Source organism: Salvelinus alpinus, chromosome 26 (assembly GCF_045679555.1).
Source record: "Salvelinus alpinus chromosome 26, SLU_Salpinus.1, whole genome shotgun sequence".
Taxonomy (NCBI): Eukaryota; Metazoa; Chordata; class Actinopteri; order Salmoniformes; family Salmonidae; genus Salvelinus; species Salvelinus alpinus.
Genome location: NC_092111.1, coordinates 43,473,929 through 43,491,996, shown reverse-complemented (window position 1 = coordinate 43,491,996; position 18,068 = coordinate 43,473,929). Strand labels below are relative to the sequence as shown.

Genomic DNA, 18,068 nt, shown 5'->3' with positions numbered 1-18,068 from the left:
CCCTAGTTTATAGAAAGATCCACTGGTACCCTAGTTTATAGAAAGACCCACTGATACCCTAGTTTATAGAAAGATCCACTGGTACCCTAGTTTATAGAAAGACCCACTGATACCCTAGTTTATAGAAAGATCCACTGATACCCTAGTTTATAGAAAGACCCACTGGTACCCTAGTTTATAGAAAGATCCACTGGTACCCTAGTTTATAGAAAGACCCACTGATACCCTAGTTTATAGAAAGACCCACTGGTACCCTAGTTTAGAGAAATACTCACATTCACAAGCTAAAACCAAACCAATTGAACGTTTTTTGAAAAATCTATTTTTTGAGCTTGGATTTTAAATCCTGCAACAGTGGAAAATATGTGTTGTACAAACACGGTGTGACTGAGCTGACAAGCACACATAAAACAGAAGGAACTGGCAAAAAAATGACATGCCAAAAAATAACAAAACTAGGACAGGTAGTATAGCCCATTTTCCAATACTTATAATGACTGGTCTAATTCACCTAGATGGGACTCGGAGACAGAAAGGCAGAGAGACGGAGTCACACTCCATTATATCAAACTGCTCATGATAGATGGCTAGGAACTGGCCTAGACTGGGACAGGACTGATAGATGGCTAGGACCTGGCCTAGACTGAGACAGGACAGATAGATGGCTAGGACCTGGCCTAGACTGAGACAGGACAGATAGATGGCTAGGACCTGGCCTAGACTGAGACAGGACTGATAGATGGCTAGGACCTGGCCTAGACTGAGACAGGACTGATAGATGGCTAGGACCTGGCCTAGACTGAGACAGGACAGATAGATGGCTAGGAACTGGCCTAGACTGAGACAGGACAGATAGATGGCTAGGAACTGGCCTAGACTGAGACAGGACAGATGACTAGGACCTGGCCTAATGTGAGACAGGACAGATAGATGGCTAGGACCTGGCCTAGACTGAGACAGGACAGATAGACTGCTAGGACCTGGCCTAGACTGAGACAGGACTGATAGATGGCTAGGACCTGGCCTAGACTGAGACAGGACAGATAGATGGCTAGGACCTGGCCTAGACTGAGACAGGACAGATAGATGGCTATGACTTGGCCTAGACTGAGACAGGACAGATAGATGGCTAGGAACTGGCCTAGACTGAGACAGGACAGATAGATGGCTAGGAACTGGCCTAGACTGAGACAGGACTGATAGATGGCTAGGAACTGGCCTAGACTGAGACAGGACAGATAGATGGCTAAGACCTGGCCTAGACTGAGACAGGACAGATAGATGGCTAGGAACTGGCCTAGACTGAGACAGGACAGATAGATGGCTAGGAACTGGCCTAGACTGAGACAGGACTGATAGATGGCTAGGAACTGGCCTAGACTGAGACAGGACAGATAGATGGCTAGGACCTGGCCTAGACTGAGACAGGACAGATAGATGGCTAGGAACTGGCCTAGACTGAGACAGGACAGATAGATGGCTAAGACCTGGCCTAGACTGAGACAGGACAGATAGATGGCTAGGAACTGGCCTAGACTGAGACAGGACAGATAGATGGCTAAGACCTGGCCTAAACTGAGACAGGACAGATAGATGGCTAGGAACTGGCCTAGACTGAGACAGGACAGATAGATGGCTAGGAACTGGCCTAGACTGAGACAGGACAGATAGATGGCTAGGAACTGGCCTAGACTGAGACAGGACAGATGACTAGGACCTGGCCTAATGTGAGACAGGACAGATAGATGGCTAGGACCTGGCCTAGACTGAGACAGGACAGATAGACTGCTAGGACCTGGCCTAGACTGAGACAGGACTGATAGATGGCTAGGACCTGGCCTAGACTGAGACAGGACAGATAGATGGCTAGGACCTGGCCTAGACTGAGACAGGACAGATAGATGGCTAGGACTTGGCCTAGACTGAGACAGGACAGATAGATGGCTAGGACCTGGCCTAGACTGAGACAGGACAGATAGATGGCTAGGAACTGGCCTAGACTGAGACAGGACTGATAGATGGCTAGGAACTGGCCTAGACTGAGACAGGACAGATAGATGGCTAGGACCTGGCCTAGACTGAGACAGGACAGATAGATGGCTAGGAACTGGCCTAGACTGAGACAGGACAGATAGATGGCTAAGACCTGGCCTAGACTGAGACAGGACAGATAGATGGCTAGGAACTGGCCTAGACTGAGACAGGACAGATAGATGGCTAGGAACTGGCCTAGACTGAGACAGGACTGATAGATGGCTAGGAACTGGCCTAGACTGAGACAGGACAGATAGATGGCTAGGACCTGGCCTAGACTGAGACAGGACAGATAGATGGCTAGGAACTGGCCTAGACTGAGACAGGACAGATAGATGGCTAAGACCTGGCCTAGACTGAGACAGGACAGATAGATGGCTAGGACCTGGCCTAGACTGAGACAGGACTGATAGATGGCTAGGACCTGGCCTAAACTGAGACAGGACAGATAGATGGCTAGGACCTGGCCTAGACTGAGACAGGACAGATAGATGGCTAGGACCTGGCCTAGACTGAGACAGGACAGATAGATGGCTAGGACCTGGCCTAGACTGAGACAGGACAGATAGATGGCTAGGACCTGGCCTAGACTGAGACAGGACTGATAGATGGCTAGGACCTGGCCTAGACTGAGACAAGACTGATAGATGGCTATGACCTGGCCTAGACTGAGACAGGACTGATAGATGGCTAGGAACTGCCCTAGAATGAGACAGGACAGCTAGATGGCTGGGAACTGGCCTAGACTGAGACAGGACTGATAGATGGCTAGGACTTGGCCTAGACTGAGACAGGACAGATAGATGGCTAGGACCTGGCCTAGACTGAGACAGGACTGATAGATGGCTAGGACCTGGCCTAGACTGAGACAGGACAGATAGATGGCTAGGACCTGGCCTAGACTGAGACAGGACAGATAGATGGCTAGGACCTGGCCTAGACTGAGACAGGACAGATAGATGGCTAGGACCTGGCCTAGACTGAGACAGGACAGATAGATGGCTAGGACCTGGCCTAGACTGAGACAGGACAGATAGATGGCTAGGACCTGGCCTAGACTGAGACAGGACAGATAGATGGCTAGGACCTGGCCTAGATTGAGACAGGACAGATAGATGGCTAGGAACTGGCCTAGACGGAGACAGGACAGATAGATGGCTAGGACCTGGCCTAGACTGAGACAGGACAGATAGATGGCTAGGAACTGGCCTAGACTGAGACAGGACAGATAGATGGCTAAGACCTGGCCTAAACTGAGACAGGACAGATAGATGGCTAGGACCTGGCCTAGACTGAGACGTTTCCGTTTCTTCCCACACAAATGGACTAAACCCTTGCTATAAGCATTGTTGATTTGTCTACTAGTTTTTGACCTGTGGCTCGTTAGTCCCTGATGAACATTATGCTCTGTGTCATGTAAAAAGTCTGAATCATATGTGTTTAGAAATGTAAAACTTCATATTTATTTTGCTTTGCTAATAGCGAAACTTTAGTAGTCACCAGTTCTCTGAAGTTGTGAACTGACTTCTAGTTCGGCTTTAGGCACGGGCAACATGGCTCTCTTTACTTGGTTTCTCTGATTTCGGGGTGTTTCCCAAGTTCATTGTAAAATGTTCATTTAATTTTGGTAAACGACATATATTACTACTGACCATTCTTATGTAAATGTAGTAATATTATTGCCTGTAAAGTGTGCTAGGACTATTCAATTACAATTGACCTATTTAGAGGAGTAAATGGTTTATTGAGAATGTACGTGTTTAAAAATGAATGGTTTATGCCAGGTTAGGGCAGGTGTCAGAGTGAGAGAGATGAGAAAAGTACTCCCAGAAATACCTCGTTTTGCCATTTGACTGTGTTTGTGGCCATCATCGCCACAAACACACTGTGTGTGTGTGTGTGTGTGTGTGTGTGTGTGTGTGTGTGTGTGTGTGTGTGTGTGTGTGTGTGTGTGTGTGTGTGTGTGTGTGTGTGTGTTTAGAAACTCCAGAGACTTGCCATGAAAGCAGCTGTTCACCTCGTTTGGTCCATTAAGACTCGAGAGATCAACTTGACAAATACGAGACTCCTGGGTGTGAGGAAACAACCACACACACAACCACACACACACACACACAAACTTAGACAGAGCAAGTGTAGGTTACGTCAACTTTGCCCATGAATAACCAACGGCACCCAACTGAAAGATGAAAAGAGGAGTGGGAGCTGTGCTATCATCATCTGTTGTCCTGCCGCAAAGGCGCCCCCGTTACCGTTACAGCCCGTTGCATCAGGGCCACACACTGACAGCGCTACTTCAGGATAGCCTAAAGACGAGGCTTGATTAACTAACTGTAACTGGAGACTGGTGCGGTAAATTCAGAAGAATAGAGAGAAGCAAGACAAGGATGAAACGTGATGCCCAAGAAGGCAGGCCGGCGGGCCGTGTGGGCAGGAATGTGGTGTATTGGCTTGATGGTCTCCAGTGAGAAGGGACTGACATGTTACCTAATATCGTCAAGCTGGCGCGCGCCTCTGCTGTGGTTAACGTCGAAACACATATAGCTGGCTGTTTGCTTGGACGTCAACTGCAATCTTCCTGATCAGTCTTTCCACCTCCTTTTCTTTCTACCTCCCCCCATCTCCTATCATCCTCTCACTCTCTCTCCCTCCCTCCCTCCCTCCCCCCCTCTTTTTCCCCCAGTTCTATCTCTCCTATTGGTTCTATCCATCCTCTTGTTTCTATTCAGCCTCTTGATTCTATCCATCCTGTTGGTTCTTTCCAGGCTCTTTGTTCTGTCAATCATCTTGGTTCTATCCATCCTCTTGTTTCTATTCAGCCTCTTGGTTCTATCCAGCCTCTTGGTTCTATATATCCTCTTGGTTCTATCCAGCCTCTCAAGTAATCTCCTCTCCTTCTCCAGTTCTGGTATTGAGCCAGGAGTTCGTGGGGCCCGTGGTATTGAGTCGGGAGTCCGTGGGGACCGTGGTATTGAGCCGGGAGACTGTGGGGACCGTGGTATTGAGCCGGGAGTCCGTGAGGACTGTGTTATTGAGCCGGGAGACTGTGGGACCGTGGTATTGAGCCGGGAGTCCGTGGGGACCGTGGTATTGAGCCGGGAGACTGTGGGGACCGTGGTATTGAGCCGGGAGTCCGTGGGGACTGTGGTATTGAGCCGGGAGTCCGTGGGGACCGTGGTATTGAGCCGGGAGACTGTGGGGACTGTGGTATTGAGCCGGGAGTCCGTGGGGACCGTGGTATTGAGCCGGGAGACTGTGGGGACCGTGGTATTGAGCCGGGAGACTGTGGGGGCCGTGGAATTGAGCCGGGAGTCCGTGGGGACCGTGGTTGTATACGAGGTGGGATAGAGCATCGCTGCTGTCAACTCGACTCAGTGTAAATTGCGTCATAAACGTTTCACACCTTGTCATCAAGTCACTGCGTAATCTAACGGTATATAGGCCATGGAGGAACGACACTAAATGATTAGATTAAGTTAATTGGACGTCAGAAAATCTATAGCTTGGTAAAGACAAAACTGATAAAAAAAATATAGGCATATCCAATTGTGTTATAGCCTATAAAAAGGTACCATCTTATAACAAACAAGTCTTAAATTCCATCATTATCTTATGGAAAAAGGCATCTATCAGATGTGTTGTGACCACAAGCAACAGGACTATACATCACAGGTTGGCCTTACAACTGGCCTGCCTATATCTTCAAATACGCCAGTAACGGTATTCCACTAATTTTCTCTCCAATAGTCAATTATCTGAAAGAGAAGACGTGGACTGCTAATTTACAGGCTCCAGCTGCATACAGAATCCCACGGTCTCCACTGCTACTGTGATGTACGGAGAGAGTTAGACTCTGTGATGTACGGAGAGAGTTAGACTCTGTGATGTATGGAGAGAGTTAGACTCTGTGATGTATGGAGAGAGTTAGACTCTGTGATGTATGGAGAGAGTTAGACTCTGTGATGTACGGAGAGAGTTAGACTCTGTGATGTATGGAGAGAGTTAGACTCTGTGATGTATGGAGAGAGTTAGACTGTGATGTATGGAGAGAGTTAGACTCTGTGATGTATGGAGAGAGTTAGACTCTGTGATGTATGGAGAGAGTTAGACTGTGATGTATGGAGAGAGTTAGACTCTGTGATGTACGGAGAGAGTTAGACTGTGATGTATGGAGAGAGTTAGACTGTGATGTATGGAGAGAGTTAGACTCTGTGATGTACGGAGAGATTTAGACTCTGTGATGTATGGAGAGAGTTAGACTCTGTGATGTATGGAGAGAGTTAGACTCTGTGATGTATGGAGAGAGTTAGACTGTGATGTATGGAGAGAGTTAGACTCTGTGATGTATGGAGAGAGTTAGACTCTGTGATGTATGGAGAGAGTTAGACTCTGTGATGTATGGAGAGAGTTAGACTCTGTGATGTATGGAGAGAGTTAGACTGTGATGTATGGAGAGAGTTAGACTGTGATGTATGGAGAGAGTTAGACTCTGTGATGTATGGAGAGAGTTAGACTCTGTGATGTATGGAGAGAGTTAGACTCTGTGATGTATGGAGAGAGTTAGACTCTGTGATGTACGGAGAGAGTTAGACTCTGTGATGTATGGAGAGAGTTAGACTCTGTGATGTATGGAGAGAGTTAGACTCTGTGATGTATGGAGAGAGTTAGACTCTGTGATGTATGGAGAGAGTTAGACTCTGTGATGTACGGAGAGAGTTAGACTCTGTGATGTATGGAGAGAGTTAGACTCTGTGATGTATGGAGAGAGTTAGACTCTGTGATGTATGGAGAGAGTTAGACTCTGTGATGTACGGAGAGAGTTAGACTCTGTGATGTATGGAGAGAGTTAGACTCTGTGATGTATGGAGAGAGTTAGACTCTGTGATGTATGGAGAGAGTTAGACTCTGTGATGTATGGAGAGAGTTAGACTCTGTGATGTACGGAGAGAGTTAGACTCTGTGATGTATGGAGAGAGTTAGACTCTGTGATGTACGGAGAGAGTTAGACTGTGATGTATGGAGAGAGTTAGGCTCTGTGATGTATGGAGAGAGTTAGACTCTGTGATGTATGGAGAGAGTTAGACTCTGTGATGTATGGAGAGAGTTAGACTATGTGATGTATGGAGAGAGTTAGACTCTGTGATGTATGGAGAGAGTTAGACTCTGTGATGTATGGAGAGAGTTAGGCTCTGTGATGTGTGTAGAGAGTTAGACTCTGTGATGTATGGAGAGAGCTAGGCTCTGTGATGTGATGTGTGTAGAGAATTAGTCTCTGTGCTCTGTAGAGATCTACTAGTCAGTGTAGTGTGAGGCTCTGTGCTCTGTAGAGATCTACTAGTCAGTATAGTGTGAGGCTCTGTGCTCTGTAGAGATCTACTAGTCAGTGTAGTGTGAGGCTCTGTGCTCTGTAGAGATCTACTAGTCAGTATAGTGTGAGCCTCTGGTGCCGCTCCATGGGAAGACAGGGTAACTGCTGCTGGTGGCTGGCAACACTACACGGGGGGGTGGGGGGGGGGTGATAGTCAAGACACACGGATGCTTATTTTAGAAAATCCGTTATGAAGAGCTTTGAAGGTCCAATATGACACAGTTGAGCCGTCGTTATTGGTATTTTACAACAAGTTGATGTTTTATATTATGAAACATTGCTTTTGGAAACGGCGGCATGGGGATAGGGTGTATGTGTGTCATTACTCTTTTACTCTTCACAGAGGTAGAACAAGTCTATATGAAAATGACACTCAACCTATCCACATCACTATATAGTCAAGCCACATACTCTGGGTATAATATGGGCTATAAAACCATTGGTTGAGAATCCAGCAATTGAAGGTATCGAAGGAGAGTCGTTTTGTTATCAAGTTGATCACTAGAAACACATGTCGATTTTGGACGTTTGAAAGCAGTCCTGAGCACACATTAGTGCTCACACCAAAAAATTAAAAAAGTTCTGCAGGGCATTGGGCTCGAATTCACGACTCTCAGGGCCAGAGCAGCCTGCTTAGATTACTGCATCAAGGCAGTTCACTATTGTCTAGCAAGTACTTGATGTTGATACTAAATGGAGAAAGCACTTTAAAAAGAAACATAATCGTATTAGTTTAATTAATTCCCAAAACCATAGCTTTAACCATAATCTTAACCCTTAACCACTCGGAATGAATACCGATACTTCACTTTTGAGTTGTTTCTGTTTTAATAACACTGTAACCACGCAGGATGAACCATGTATCCACGCAGGATTAGCGGGTAGAAATTATCGACGTTTTTATTCAATTACGTCAAATCCCGAAGTGAAACTTGAGATTAAGTTGCAGCAAGTTAGTGAATGACGGTGACGGACCATAGGGACTCATTAGCGTTTCGTTGGGGATAGCTTCAGAAGGACAACGGACTGGGGGGGGGGGGGGGTTGTGGAAGCTATGCTATCTAGATCTGAGCGATGCAGAGGACGTGTGATACACAGCCAAGAAACAAACCAATCATTGTCCATGTTTGAGCACATCCACAGAATCATTGGCCAATAATTGGTAGTGTTGGGCAACTGGATCCATGGTGGTAAATGAGGTGAATGTTTAAATCCAATCGTCGACATGAACTGAGGTCAGTGCATGGTCCCCTTGGTCTCTCCTCTTTAGACTGGAGCGATGAACATGGCAAAGCAACATTTATGATGACGCAATGCAAAAAAAAAAAAAAGCCGTATTTATTGATGACGACGCTAAAACGGCCATTGCAATGCATTACATATTGTGCTTTAAGACGCGTTGTATAACCACCCGCTGTGGACCATGTGACTGTGTGTGTATCCCAAATAGCACTATATTCTCGATCGTACACTCCTTTTGACCAGAGCCCTGAATACTATAGATAATACGGTACCATTTGGGACAACAAAAAAACTATATCGAACTGACCGTCTGAACTTCACATCCTATGGTATCCTTGGCTCCCTCTAAAAATAGTTCCAGTATCCATATTATCATGATGCCAAGCAAGACAGCGATAAAACCAGGGGGTTGTCACTATGCCCCCCCCCCCCCCCCCCCATAAAAAACTGGTTCCATTTACAATGTCTATTGCAGCTGCCCACTTTCAGACACAACACCTTAACAACAGAAAATAATGCCGAACCATTGCACACCTGACAAAATGTCACCAGGTGCAGAAACGAATGTGTTTGAATGCCGAGGGTAGTTGGAAGGACTGTAACCCTATATGTCAACGGCACATTTATTTCTACAAGCAAATCGCAGTTATAAATCCATACCAAATGTAATTGTGCAAACGCTCTCAATGCACCCCCCCCCCCTCCAACACACACACACACACACACACTTATGTCCGGCTTTCGTACTTATACGATAACGTCTGAAGTTTTCTGATAGAATCAGGACCCGTGGACAGCCCAGGGACAATAACCCCATTGCTTTTACTTGCGGAGAGCGTTAAAAGGCAAATCAGAGATTAAAATAAAAAAAAACTACTTGTAGGCGAAGTAATACAATCCATTGAGATTGACAAAATAAAAGAATGATGAGAAATACTCAATACACATAATTACATTATGACATACAGATGTTCAGTCCGGCGCTCCCGCGCTCCCGTGACCACTGTACCGATCCACTGGCGTCTCTAGCAGCGCTACAAACGGTGTAGCCTATCGCCACAGAATCAAGCCCAGCAGCGCCGAGAACACTCCATTCTGGCTGACAGTTAGAGGATTTTAATCTCTTCGCCCGCCATCCTCCTATCCCTTCTTTCCGTTAAAACACACAATTCGATTATGAAATGCGATGCTGCTCGTGTCCACAGAACACCGAGGGAGAAACCACGGGAGAGAGCTCGCTGTTATCATCGTTCCACTGTGTCAGAAATCACGGTCATTCACCCACACCCACATTAACTTTCCCCCCCTTTGGAATGAAAAGGGACATTCACTACCATCTAAATTGGTCATTTGGTATTCCGGTACTGAGCGGGAATAACGTTGCGGCTCCTCTTCCATCATTCATTCAATATTCAACACAGTGCAGCAGCAGCAACAGCAGCAGCAGTTATAGGAGGGAAACTTACCCTTAACGGAGGCTGAGGCTGCCAGTAGCCCCATAAACAAGAACACAACCCGGTTCCAATGGTGCGCTGCTACTCCTGCCTTCATTAGCGCAAAAATCCCTATTCCCTCCGCTTTCCTTGGCCCGGTCCTGGTATGCCTGCTAATACATCTGCATTCCGTCCTACGAACATGCCCGGTAATGTGTCCGGTTCCGTCCCGGTTCGAAGAGGCGGTCATGGCAGGTGTGTGTTTTTTTCGGTTCGGGGACAGCTGGCAGGTTTTATTAGACGGGTTCAGAAAGAAGGTTTACTTGATGGTGGTGTTCGGTGCTGAGAGAAATCCCAATGCATCGAGGCTCGGCACCGGCAACAGGACTGAACCATGTCATGCGGACCGCGGGGTTAGCAGAATCTCACCGGAGAACGATTCTCACACTGAGGAGGAGGAGAGAACAAGCCAGAGCCCACTCAGGCCAGACGAAGAAAAAAACTAAGTGGTGACTTATCCACCGCGAGAAACAATCACACAAATCCCTCTTCTACTCAAAATGTTAGATTCGATTCGAGAGGATGAATAAAAGCGAGAGATCCCTCTCTTTTTTTGTTGCCTTTTTTCCCTACGGGACAAGTGCTGGTGCTGATGGGCTTCTTATCTATTCCCAGTTAACAAGAGGTATCATCACCAATGTCGATAATCCACATTTCACAGGTCCGTTGAACGCAGGAACGCCGTAGAACAACGGTTGTCCAAATCCACCAAAACTGTTCCTTTTCAAAAGTTCCCCAACCACAAGATATTTAGAATCATTTTGATGATGTGAGAAATTAATAGATATTTTATTTCCAGTAGACTAGGCTATCGCTGCCTTCCTAAAGCGGTACATTAAAAAAAGTACTGTCTCTATCTCTGGTTCTTACGCCAAGAGTCAGACTGCAGACCTGCTCCCACTCTCACGCTCACTCTCACTCTGCACCCCCTGCTCTCTCTCTCTCTCTCTCTCTCTCTCTCTCTCTCTCTCCCTCTCTCTCTCTCTCTCTATTTCTCTCTCCCTCTCTCTCTCTCTCTCTCTCTCTCCCTCTCTCCCTCTCCCTCTATTTCTCTCTCCCTCTCTCTCTCTCTCTCTCTCTCTCTCTCTCCCTCTCTCTCTCTCCCTCTATTTCTCTCTCCCTCTGTCTCTCTCTCTCTCTTTCTTTCTCGTGTGTGCGCGCGCGCTCTGATCTGTTTATCTCTCTCTCTGGGAAAGAAGAATTTCTATTCGCAGTAATCCAGAGATGTGGACAAACTCAACATGTTTCGTCTAATTCTGAATTCACTGGGGATGTTGGCATGCCAAGATACTGAATGCATTATGGCCAGCATTTATAAAATATAAGTGAAGATATTGTTTGATTATGATAATTATTTTTAGGCGGAATTTGTTTTATTCGATACTACCGATTGGTGTCACATGTATTCACAACCCCAAACTGTCACAACTCAAGCGATACCCCTTCTATAGAGCAACATGTACACCGCTATTAGCCAATCACCACAGCCCTTACACTTGTTGTGACAAATAACGTATGCCTGTTCAACTGTGAAGTCATGGAAAAAATGTATCCACTACCCATCACACCTCATGGGCTAATCTAATCTGCCCTATATCTCTCCACTACCCATCACATCTCAAGGGGCTAATCTAATCTGCCCTATATATCTCCACTACCCATCACACCTCAGGGGCTAATCTAATCTGCCCTATATCTCTCCACTCCCCATCACATCTCAAGGGGCTAATCTAATCTGCCCTATATCTCTCCACTACCCTTCACATCTCAAGGGGCTAATCTAATCTGCCCTATATCTCTCCACTACCCATCACACCTCATGGGCTAATCTAATCTGCCCTATATCTCTCCACTACCCATCACACCTCAGGGGCTAATCTAATCTGCCCCATATCTCTCCACTACCCTTCACACCTCGGGGGCTAATCTAATCTGCCCTATATCTCTCCACTACCCTTCACACCTCAGGGGCTAATCTAATCTGCCCTATATCTCTCCACTACCCTTCACACCTCGGGGGCTAATCTAATCTGCCCTATATCTCTCCACTACCCATCACACCTCAGGGGCTAATCTAATCTGCCCTATATCTCTCCACTACCCTTCACACTTTAGGGGCTAATCTAATCTGCCCTATATCTCTCCACTACCCATCACACCTCAGGGGCTAATCTAATCTGCCCTATATCTCTCCACTACCCTTCACACCTCAGGGGCTAATCTAATCTGCCCTATATCTCTCCACTCCCCATCACACCTCAGAATCTGCCCTATATCTCTCCACTCCTCATCACACCTCAGGGGCTAATCTAATCTGCCCTATATCTCTCCACTCCCTATCACACCTCAGGGGCTAATCTAATCTGCCCTATATCTCTCCACTCCCCATCACATCTCAGGGGCTAATCTAATCTGCCCTATATCTCTCCACTCCCCTTGCATATGTAAGCAGTAGGGTACATAACAACCTATGATAAATACATCCTGCATAAACCATATGGGTGGGACACTCTCATGGATGTAGGCCTATCGTTGCCTGAATGATGTATCCACAGCTAGTCTTGGTAACATTATACTCCTTGCCACTCTTGTCATTTGCCAAAGAGACTGGCCTTTCGGCAAACTCAACGCTCAACACGCAGACGGATTTACGGCACAGCTGCTGATTGTTGTTGGATACAACATGAATTGTTTCCATGACAACGTTATGAAAAATGGGATGGGGTGTACGCGTAAATGTGACGCAATATAGAGTTTGAGTTTAAGAACAGCAAAAAATAAATCTGTTACGACCTGCTGCGGTCCCTGGTGAGATGGCAGTATCAATGCAAGATCACGATGTTCAAAGTACCTAGCGAGGACTCGGTAATGAGAGAGAAATAACGATATGGAAAATATTAGCCTACAAGATTCAATCGAAATACGTTTGCTTCAGTTACATGTCATTATTCGATTAAAAAAAGAGGATAAGAAATGCAAAAAACTGCCATATCATTCCTCGATCAAAGAAAGGCAGGCTATGCTGATCAGCATGAATTGATTACATAAAAAATAAAAAAATTGTTATGTTTCTTCAAGTTATGTTATTTGTTTCTCCTCTGTTATTGACATATGGAGTCTAGACAGGAAACTTTAGTCAACTTTCTGAATGGACAGAGAAAATAAGCGAACTCACACACACCCTAAAAGTCTAGACGATAAAAGGCTACATTGATCACTCGTGCTTGTCTACCAAATGTATAGGTGTCCCCATAGACCTAATATTTAAATTATGGAAACGAGATCCTAATCATTATTCCAAGTTAGACGCCCCTCCTACTGAAAAGCCCCCCCCCCCCCCCCCCCCCCCATCCTGCTGATGTGAGCTGCCGGACAGCGCAATTGTTCTTGATAAGCGTTTAAGGATTATCAAGTAGTTTTTTCTGGGGTGCCTCAGACAAAAACATGTGTTTTGTCTCTTGCTTGCACAGGTGGTGGTTGCCTAATTTCACTATAATAGGCTAGCATAAGAATTGTTAATTAATAGCCCAGCCTATGAATTAACGTCTAATTTACACATGTCATTACTGTACCCTTCTTGCAAAATGCATGTTATCTCCGCTGGCCTCTCCGCTGGCGTCTCCACTGGCCTCTCCGCTGGCCTCTCCGCTGGCGTCTCCACTGGCGTCTCCACTGGCCTCTCTCTTCCATCCTCTCTCTATTCCTCTTATAACTATTGAAACAGTAGCCTAGCCCCGTGCGTCTCCCAGACGTAGCGATATAGTTTGGTCACTTATTAAAACAATGATGAATATATTCGGAAAGAAACACCTTGCTCGTTCTTGCTGGATATAACACAGGTTGCAGCGTTCATAAAGAAGTAGCGGTGAAGTGTATGTCGCCAGAGCTTCTCTGGTGTGCTGTAATGTAATCATACTGGCTGGTGGTAATTTTTGTAAAATATAATATACAGGAATCCTCTATTCTCCCTGCGCACAATGTTTATGTTACAATGAAATGTTTTATGTCAGAATGTCCAATGCTAGACTGTTTACAATAGAATTTAGGAAATGGTTTAGAACGTTTTCGAATATGTCTAATTTGCACAAAACCGTAGTGATTGGATGATAGCTGTGAGGGTTATCGAATCAGGATCAACTTCTCTGATATCCTGGAACTCATTGACGATGTAATGTTAATATTTGAATATTACGTGAAAGGCCAGTGGCAAGGAGTGGAATGTTAGTTTAAATATACTGGTAATCAGGCTAATCCACAACCCCTTCACACCTCAACGGCTATATCTACGCACTATATCTCCCCACACAGCTCTTGCACCTCTGATAAATAATGAACGTGTATATATATATCCCTATACAGCTGGGATACTGTCATGGATGTAGGTCTATCATTTCCCTGGCTGGCTGTTAAACGGTAGAGGTCCAGTTCATACTCACTACATGTGAAATTGATGCCTAAGAATCTGAAACCATTATCCAGTAAATGTGAATGTCAATTTCATCTCTGCATATAACCGCTAATTCGTTTTCCCTAATGCGTTTTGTGTAGAAAATAGTTGGGTACAATGCAATGTAGTCTGGCCTTCAACCCAGAATAAAAAATAAATAAAAAAATAAAAAATAAATCATGAACAATCCATCAGCTACATTAAAATGAATTACAAACGCGTGACAGCATGTATCCTTCCACTTCCCACTGAATCCATTGACACGTGGAGTTATAACTACTCAAACCTATAGAAATCAGGCCTAGGCCCAAACCGGGATTAAATGCTATATTATATTAGCATTGGGATTAAGAGTAATAATAGCATAGTAGGCTACAGATATGCGAGTGGTTGAATGGACAATGTAGACCCTATTGAAAAGGCCACAGTAGGCGTATGGATATGGACAAGGTGTGTGGTTAGGCCCTATTGAAAGGACCACAGTAGGCGCATGAATATGGACAAGGTGTGTGGTTAGGCCCTATTGAAAAGGCCACAGTAGGCGTATGGATACGGACAAGGTGTGTGGTTAGGCCCTATTGAAAAGGCCACAGTAGGCGCATGGATATGAACAATGTATGTGGTTAGGCCCTATTGAAAAGGCCACAGTAGGCGTATGGATACGGACAAGGTGTGTGGTTAGGCCCTATTGAAAAGGCCACAGTAGGCGTATGGATACGGACAAGGTGTGTGGTTAGGCCATATTGAAAAGGCCACAGTAGGCGTATGGATACGGACAAGGTGTGTGGTTAGGCCCTGTTGCAAAGGCCACAGTAGGCGCATGGATACGGACAAGGTGTGTGGTTAGGCCCTATTGAAAAGGCCACAGTAGGAGCATGGATACGGACAAGGTGTGTGGTTAGGCCCTATTGAAAAGGCCACAGTAGGCGTATGGATACGGACAAGGTGTGTGGTTAGGCCCTATTGAAAAGGCCACAGTAGGCGTATGGATACGGACAAGGTGTGTGGTTAGGCCATATTGAAAAGGCCACAGTAGGCGTATGGATACGGACAAGGTGTGTGGTTAGGCCCTGTTGCAAAGGCCACAGTAGGCGCATGGATACGGACAAGGTGTGTGGTTAGGCCCTATTGAAAAGGCCACAGTAGGAGCATGGATACGGACAAGGTGTGTGGTTAGGCCCTATTGAAAAGGCCACAGTAGGCGCATGGATATGGACAAGGTGTGTGGTTAGGCCCTATTGAAAAGGCCACAGTAGGCGTATGGATACGGACAAGGTGTGTGGTTAGGCCCTATTGAAAAGACCACAGTAGGCGCATGGATACGGACAAGGTGTGTGGTTAGGCCCTATTGAAAAGGCCACAGTAGGCGTATGGATACGGACAAGGTGTGTGGTTAGGCCCTATTGAAAAGGCCACAGTAGGCGTATGGATACGGACAAGGTGTGTGGTTAGGCCCTATTGAAAAGGCCACAGTAGGCGCATGGATACGGACAAGGTGTGTGGTTAGGCCCTATTGAAAAGGCCACAGTAGGCGCATGGATACGGACAAGGTGTGTGGTTAGGCCCTATTGAAAAGGCCACAGTAGGCGTATGGATACGGACAAGGTGTGTGGTTAGGCCCTATTGAAAAGGCCACAGTAGGCGTATGGATACGGACAAGGTGTGTGGTTAGGCCCTATTGAAAAGGCCACAGTAGGCGCATGGATACGGACAAGGTGTGTGGTTAGGCCCTATTGAAAAGGCCACAGTAGGCGCATGGATACGGACAAGGTGTGTGGTTAGGCCCTATTGAAAAGGCCACAGTAGGCGCATGGATACGGACAAGGTGTGTGGTTAGGCCCTATTGAAAAGGCCACAGTAGGCGTATGGATACGGACAAGGTGTGTGGTTAGGCCCTATTGAAAAGGCCACAGTAGGCGCATGGATACGGACAAGGTGTGTGGTTAGGCCCTATTGAAAAGGCCACAGTAGGCGCATGGATACGGACAAGGTGTGTGGTTAGGCCCTATTGAAAAGGCCACAGTAGGCGCATGGATACGGACAAGGTGTGTGGTTAGGCCCTATTGAAAAGGCCACAGTAGGCGTATGGATACGGACAAGGTGTGTGGTTAGGCCCTATTGAAAAGGCCACAGTAGGCACATGGATACGGACAAGGTGTGTGGTTAGGCCCTATTGAAAAGGCCACAGTAGGCGTATGGATACGGACAAGGTGTGTGGTTAGGCCCTATTGAAAAGGCCACAGTAGGCGTATGGATACGGACAAGGTGTGTGGTTAGGCCCTATTGAAAAGGCCACAGTAGGCGTATGGATATGGACAAGGTGTGTGGTTAGGCCCTATTGAAAAGGCCACAGTAAGCGCATGGATACGGACAAGGTGTGTGGTTAGGCCCTATTGAAAAGGCCACAGTAGGCGCATGGATACGGACAAGGTGTGTGGTTAGGCCCTATTGAAAAGGCCACAGTAGGCGCATGGATACGGACAAGGTGTGTGGTTAGGCCCTATTGAAAAGGCCACAGTAGGCGCATGGATACGGACAAGGTGTGTGGTTAGGCCCTATTGAAAAGGCCACAGTAGGCGTATGGATACGGACAAGGTGTGTGGTTAGGACCTATTGAAAAGGCCACAGTAGGCGCATGGATACGGACAAGGTGTGTGGTTAGGCCCTATTGAAAAGGCCACAGTAGGCGCATGGATACGGACAAGGTGTGTGGTTAGGCCCTATTGAAAAGGCCACAGTAGGCGTATGGATACGGACAAGGTGTGTGGTTAGGACCTATTGAAAAGGCCACAGTAGGCGTATGGATACGGACAAGGTGTGTGGTTAGGCCCTATTGAAAAGGCCACAGTAGGCGTATGGATACGGACAAGGTGTGTGGTTAGGCCCTATTGAAAAGGCCACAGTAGGCGCATGGATACGGACAAGGTGTGTGGTTAGGCCCTATTGAAAAGGCCACAGTAGGCGCATGGATACGGACAAGGTGTGTGGTTAGGCCCTATTGAAAAGGCCACAGTAGGCGCATGGATACGGACAAGGTGTGTGGTTAGGCCCTATTGAAAAGGCCACAGTAGGCGTATGGATACGGACAAGGTGTGTGGTTAGGCCCTATTGAAAAGGCCACTGTAGGCGTATGGATACGGACAAGGTGTGTGGTTAGGCCCTATTGAAAAGGCCACAGTAGGCGCATGGATACGGACAAGGTGTGTGGTTAGGCCCTATTGAAAAGGCCACAGTAGGCGTATGGATACGGACAAGGTGTGTGGTTAGGCCCTATTGAAAAGGCCACTGTAGGCGTATGGATACGGACAAGGTGTGTGGTTAGGACCAATTAGAAAAAGCTATGACTGAGAGTGAAAAGGCTATGACTCCCCATCCAGGAAGTAACTGATTACATCTAGTCTGATTAGAAAAATATGTCAATGTAATCTGTTACTGTTACCAGACAAAATAATGTAATCAGATTACAGATATCGTTGAAAAACGA

The 18,068-nt window shown here is 46.4% G+C and overlaps 1 protein-coding gene across 1 annotated transcript in view; it reads right to left on the bottom strand.

Moving 5' to 3' along the window:
- Nucleotides 1–11,041, bottom strand: part of LOC139555342 (CUB and sushi domain-containing protein 2-like) — a 993,500-nt gene extending 982,459 nt beyond the window's left edge. Inside the window, exon 1 of the mRNA XM_071369058.1 lies at nt 10,111–11,041. Coding sequence (XP_071225159.1) covers nt 10,111–10,327 — 217 coding nt within the window. The 5' untranslated portion in view covers nt 10,328–11,041. The remainder of the gene's footprint in view (nt 1–10,110) is intronic.
- Between the last annotated feature and the right edge of the window lie 7,027 nt (nt 11,042–18,068).